The following is a 7,015-nucleotide window of genomic DNA, read 5'->3' as shown; positions in this document are numbered from 1 at the left end:
TCTTCATCATCAGATTCTGATGATGAGTCTTTGTCTGCCATAAGACAGATGTTTGCTTCTACATCATCCTCAGATGACGTGGTATCAAGGTCCTCCCAGGTGGCCATCATTGCCTTTTTTTTCTTGTAGGAGATCAACTTCTTTTTCTCTTTTTCTTTTTCTTTTTCTAGTTCTGGACATTCTATTTTGTAATGTCCAGGTTTCTTGCACTCAAAGCATAGTGGTTGTGCCTTCTCTCTAAGAGTTCTGCTGTATTTTCTCCATCGTATTCCTCCCTTCTTTTTCATCATTGAGTGGATCTTCCTTGATAAGAAGGATATCTCATCGTCTATATCGCAAGTACCTTCAGTGCAGCTTTCGTCAAACGTCTCTTCTGCCTTTAAGGCTCTTGAGGATGCTGGAGTGGACTTGTCTTTTGTACATTTAGTGCAATGGATTTCTATTTCCTCCCAGCATCATCTTGTTGTAGCTCCAGCTCGTGGACTTTGAGTAGTCCAATGAGTTCCTCCAGTGAGAGCTTTTCTAAGTTTTTGGACGCTCTCAAGGCTGTGACCTGTGGTCTCCACTTCCTAGGTAAATTTCGAAGTAATTTGTCAATATGATCAAAATTGTCATAAGTTCTTCCTAAAAATGAGAGTTCATTTACAATCATTTGAAATCTTCCAAACATGGGTTGGATAGATTCACTTTCTTCCATCTCGAAGAGTTCATACGTACGCGCCAACAAGCTTAGCTTGTTGCGTTTTACCTCCACGGATCCCTCGTAGGTCAGGACTAGTGTATCCCACATCTGTTTTGCACTTCTGAAGCTATGAACTTTAGTGTATTCTTCCTCAGATAGGGCACACATGAGCGTATTGCGTGCTTTTGAGTTTAGTACGAATCTTTGCTTCTACTCTTCATTCCATTGTGCCTTGGGTATCTCATTACTAGCTTCATTTCGAGGGATGTAGTTTCCTTGTTCCACAACGTCCCACATGTCTATATGACATGCATCAAAGAATGCAATCATTCTTTGTTTCCAATAGTCATATTTTGTCCCTCTGAAGAGAGGTGGACGATTTACGGCTTGTCCTTCATTTTCCATGATCGTTTCTCCTGCAGTGTTAGATGCTCAACCCAAGGAGTCAAGCTCTGATACCAATTGAAGTTAGCAGAAATACACACAGAAGGGGGGGGTTGAATGTGTGTGTGTTCGAAGGAAGATTTTACAAAATTGTTTTGTAAAGATATTCCTTTATCTTTTAATAGAAAGAATATTCAAGCACTGTTGAAAACTTGTGCAGGCTTGTCTGACTAGAAAACTTTTTACGTCCAATAAAACTGATCGTCTACTTCAAGAAACAAGTTGAGTAAATATGTTTTCCGTCTGAAAGGATTTATTGTCCAAAAATTGTTTCTTCAAAAATAGTGGACAAGTGTGTTTTCATCTAACAATTTGTTGAAATGAAAGTAGATGAAAGACAAAATTTTTTTTTAAACAAGTAGTGTTTAAGAAATAGAAAAAGTTATGCACATATTTTTATACTGGTTCACTCAATTTGAGCTACGTCTAGTCTCCTTCAACTGAAAGGTTCCACTAATCACAAAGGATTACAAGTATTCTCTACCACTTCTGGCTCGTCAACCTCACTTGTCGACGCTAGCATTCTTAACCACTTCTGGTTCTCCAAGTATTCTTGACCAATTCTGGCCCGCTAGCTTCACTCACTAGCGCTAGTATTCTCAAACCACTTCTGGTTCACAATTATTCTTTCAACCAGCCTCTTCAGGCTTTACAACAAATAAAGGTGTTGAGTATGTTTGCAACTCTCACAAAGAGGATAGGATAGTTTTTACACTCACTAAGGTGTGTAACCTTAGTTTTATAGGAATAAGTGTCTGACTGTTTTGTTTACTCTCGTAGAGAGGATATAATATTAGCAACACTCACTAAGATAAGCTATCTTAGTTTTTACACAGATATATAGGAAATGCTTTGAGAAGAAATGTAGCTTATGCTTTTTCGCTTTCTTTTTCTTATTGCACATTTTTCTCTACTTCTCAGTTCTCTTCTTCTTCTTCTTTGCCTTGATACTTATAGCCTGTTGATAAATCTGCCCATTGTTTGAATTCAAATTTTCCCGTTGGAGGGAGCTTCATGTCGTTGCAGATGGAGGTTTTTTCATGGCTATGTAAATCTTTTCATTTAATGCATTTGATCTTGCATTAAATGTTTGCTTGTATATGTGAAGTCCTTCTGTGTAGTTGATTATTTCAATGTCTGACTTAAATCATGATCTAGGCATATTTGTACTTTTCTCATCAGTTTAGCTGCTGAGGTGCTATCTTTCTCTAAAAAGTAGGTGCCCTTTTTCTGACACACGCAGCTTTGACTTGTGAATCCATGCTTGCCTATTTTTCTTCTTTTTGTATTCAGGTTTGATGTCCTTTTGTGTTTCTTGTATGATTTCACTCAATGTGATTAGTGGACTTCAGATGCACTTCATTATTTTCTGACTGTGTCTGGAAACACATTTTAGTTTTGATTCTTCCTCTGGTCTTGACTACCCTTTACGTCTGGTCATGAGAGTGATGACTTCGTCTACTTGTTCATTAGGCTCTATCTGATGATTTGGCAAATCCATGTTGATGTTTAGCCAACTTTCGTCCCGTTCTTGACTTAGTCTCATATGATGCCTGTTTTGGTCTTACATCTGATCCCTCAGGCTTCAGCTGATAGATTCGTCTTATCTTGTATTTGATTTAGGCTTGGATCAACCTTAGTCTTGATACTAGCTTTGCTATCGTCTGATGTCTTGTTCAATTTGATTATGCTTGATCATACTTTGTCTTTCATTTTTGCCTGAACTTATTGTTATCCATCTGAAACACTAATACACATGTTAGGAATAACAATATGTATAATATTTGTCATATTCAAAACCTCGGTGGGAATTGCGAATGCGCTTCGTCTGACTTAACACTTTGTTCCAAGCCTACCCTTCACCAATTTTTCTCCTAAACATAATCTACATTTATTATCTCAAGTAGATTATTTGGTGCAACCCAAAAACCTCAAGAAAGACAACATGCAAGCACCAAAACTCAGAAATCATCAACATTTTTAACCTTTCATCAAGAACATCAAAAACCTCAATTTTCAACATGCAACCCCTCTGAATCTAGCTTCCCTTACTCGAAACAGAGTAAAATCGAAGAACTCCGAGGTAGAAGAAGAATGACCAGCTCCACAACAAATTCAATGACTTGATTTGAGGTTTCCACTACCTGAATCACAACAACACCACTTAGAAGAGAGTTAAATAGAAGAAGATTTAGAGAAAAAGAGTTCACGGACCAAAGACCTTCTCTCTAAAATCCTCTCTATAAAAAGCTGAGGGAAATAATTTATGAGGTTCTACTCAAAACAAAAACCTTATATACTTTGTCCTCCAAGGTCAAACTGAGTATTTGCCTAGAGAACCCCCTTAAGTTAGATCTCACAATTTCACTCCTTTAACCTAATTACTTTTCATCTAATTAATTAATTTGTATAGATCATGTTTTCTAATACATAAATGAGAGAATGAAATTATATTATTAATGTATAATATTTATATAAAAAATAGTTAAATTTTTTAATAAGAAATAATTACTTAAATAATTTTTTAATCTCTATAAAATAAGTGAGTTTGTTTTTTTTATCTTTATGACCTTTTTTCTATAATTTGCATCCTTGAAATATGAAATAACTATTTTTTCCCTTATTATGTGATACTAATTAATTGCTTATGTGTTCAATTGAAGTTAAATAATAATCTCAAATGGCACACAATAGTGTCAATGATACCGTTATCTAAGGTTCGAACCTTAGTCTTGAATATAGAATAGATTATTTGAGAGAGAATATTTATCTTGTGTGTGATCATGATCCTTAAAAAAGATTAATAACTACTTTTATCGGTGGATACTTCGTACGAATGTTATGATTACCCAATAAAATAAAGAGCCAATGGTACCATATTAACATGCGACACCTTTAAAATCTTGTATAGATCCCTAAAATATAATACTAACCTTGTCCTTACTATAAAAAAATGCTAAATGATTATTAGAGACAAAAAGTAGTTATTTTAAATATTATAAGCATGAAAATCAAAGAAAATGTTGTATAAGGCCAAACTCCACTCAATTTATAGAAACCAAAAATAGTAATTTCAAATGATTAAAAATAAAGTATTTTTTGTAGTGACCAAAATCAAAACTTACTCATTTTATAAAGAATAAAAATATATGAAATGAAAAAAATAATTAAAGCAAAGTGTAGCATATAAAATCCTCATTCATATGATTGCAAGGAAGTTCTTTGAAGAGAACATAACAAAATTCCACATGAGGGAGAAAGAGAGAATAAAGAGTGACACGTAAAATGATCAACAACAGCTCATTTATTATTGCTGAGAAAAGGTAGTATTTATACAATGAGTGAAGCAAAAAGTAAGAAAGAGAAAGAGGTACAAAGAGAATCCAAAAATAATAGAATGAAATAACAGAATTAGAAAATGGCAAAACAAAAAACGTGTAAAGTTGTTAAGAGCCCCCCTCAAGCTGGGAATAGATATTGGACATTCCCAACATGGAACACAACACTTTAAAATGAAAAGGAGATAAACTTTTCATAAAAATGTCGACCAATTGAAAGGAGAATGATACAAGTCTTATTTTGAGTAAACCATTGGTCACTTTTTCTTGAACGAGATGACAATTTATTTCAATGTGTTTAATTCATTCATGAAACACTTGGTTGGATGCTATTTTTAAAGCAGATTGGTTATCACAATAGAGGAGAGCAATTCGAGTGAAAGAGATGTGCAATTCTTCTAAAAGATATGTGGGCCATTGAAGTTCACAAGCGATGGAGGCAAGAGCTCGATATTCCACTTCTAAGGAATTGCATGTCACAATGGGTTGTTTCTTTGATCTCCATGAAACGAGTGAATGTCCAAGATAAACTGAAATACCTGTGATAGAACGTCGAGTATCCATGCAACCCGCCCATTCAGAATCACTGAAAGCTTTTAGTTGAAGGGAGCTATCTGCAACAAGAAAGATACCATGTCCAAGTGCTTGTTTTAAATAGGGGAGTATACGAAAAAATAGCTTGCTAATGAGAAGCGATGGGATGAGAAACATATTGACTAAGATGCTAGATAGGGTGAGTAATATCGGGACAAGTGTTAGTGAGATAAATCAAGCGCCTAATCAACCTTTGATATGTAGAAGGATCAGTCAAAGGGGTATCAATATCAGCAAATAAACCAATTTTATAATCCATTGGGGTGGATGATGGGTAACATGCTAACATGCCAGTGTCAAAAAAGAATGTCAAGTGTATATTTATGTTGACATAAATGAATACCAATGTTGTTTCTAGCAACCTCGAGACCAAGAAAATAGGTTAAATATCCAAAATCTTTGATTCTAAAAGTTTGCTCAAGAAGAGTAGTGATATGTTGTATTTCAATGAGGTCGTTTCCAGCAAGAACGATGCCATCAATATACAATAGGAGTGTTGTACTAGAAAAATCTGTAAACTTCAGAAATAAATAGTGATATACAGAAGAATGTGTATATCCATGTGTCAAAAGAAATGTTGAGAGATGAGCATACCACTGATAGTTGGCCTACTTGAGCTCGTACAAGGAATGGTTTAGCTTGCAAACTTGTCCCGATTTAGTGGAGGTTAAACCAGGGGGAAGTTGTATGTATACTTCCTCGTTAAGATCACCATGCAAAAATGCATTATTTATGTCCAACTGTTTAAGAAACCAGTTGTGAATTGAAACCAAAGAGAGAAGAAGACGAATTGTAGTTATCTTAGCAACTAGTGAAAATGTGTCTTTGAAGTCAAAGTCCTCAATTTGTGTGTATCCTTTGGCTACAAGGCGAGATTTATATCATTCAACTAATCCATCTGCATTATGGTTTATCTTGTAAATCCATCTGCAACGAATAGTTGTTTTATTGGGTTGTAATGAGGTAATGGTCCAGGTATTATTTACTTCTAGGGTAGTGATCTCATCTATCATACCTTTAATCCAACAGTCATGCTTAGAAGCTTCAGCATAAGAGTTAGGCTTGGTGGTAGCAGAAATAGACATAATGAAATGACGAAAAGATGATGATAAGAGAGCATATGAAATGTAAAACTCTAAGGGATAGCGAATACCTGGAGAAGATGGTGATCCAGTTGATGTAATGTCACATGAAAATCTCAAAGATAAGAAGGTGGATGATGTGAATGATTAGATTGACAAGGAACAGGGGTTGAATGAGCAGATTCTAGTAAAGAAATAGAATAAGGAAGTGGAGAAGTGGAAAGGGCAGGGTCTGACACCCTTACTACCCCAACACATATATTATAATAATGAAAACTTAACAAAAACAATTTTCAATTTCGGTAAAAGGGTTCACATGAGAATCTTCAAAATTATTCTTCAATAACCACAACGATAAAAATGAAACGTGAGAGTTTACAAATGATTTTCAAAAATAATATTTACAATTCTAATTCCATATAACAATCTATGTCCTAAAGAAAATCCTCTGCCCCGATGTCAAAATATCAGAGCATAACCACAACTCAACCGTTAGCATTCTAGATGTCACTCGTAGTCGGATCTTCCTCACCTAAAATATCCACAAATCACACGGTGAGAAAAGAAAACATCTATATATATAGCACATAAGAAAACACAACATATTATCTCATTATAACTTAATATTCATAAATATTTCAACATATCGTATTTCAATCAATCATACATCGTCATCACGTCATAATTCTCAATCACACCAATCATCACAAATCTTGCACTTCACACTATGCCAAGGTCACGCTACCCATTGAACAATCTCAGGCCGTGCTCACCCCTGATATAACATTGTGCCAAGGTCACGTTATCCCTATCCCAGGGCCGTGCTCACCCTTGACATGTTAACCAAGGTCACGATACCCACGTAACAATCTAGA

The 7,015-nt window shown here is 35.2% G+C and overlaps 1 protein-coding gene across 1 annotated transcript; it reads right to left on the bottom strand.

Moving 5' to 3' along the window:
• Window positions 1–439: 439 nt before the first annotated feature.
• Window positions 440–850, bottom strand: LOC109817258 (uncharacterized). The gene has a single exon (XM_020382475.1). The coding sequence runs from the start codon at window positions 848–850 to the stop codon at window positions 440–442; it is 411 nt and encodes a 136-aa protein (XP_020238064.1).
• Between the last annotated feature and the right edge of the window lie 6,165 nt (window positions 851–7,015).

Source organism: Cajanus cajan, chromosome 1 (assembly GCF_000230855.2).
Source record: "Cajanus cajan strain Asha chromosome 1, NIPB_CcT2T_4, whole genome shotgun sequence".
Classification (NCBI taxonomy): Eukaryota; Viridiplantae; Streptophyta; class Magnoliopsida; order Fabales; family Fabaceae; genus Cajanus; species Cajanus cajan.
The sequence above is the reverse complement of the archived record's forward strand: the minus strand, read 5'-3'. Positions and strand labels throughout refer to the sequence as shown.

Excerpts from the sequence above, each read along its gene's own strand:
- LOC109817258 (XM_020382475.1), bottom strand. The coding sequence starts at position 850 with ATGTGTGCCCTATCTGAGGAAGAATACACTAAAGTTCATAGCTTCAGA.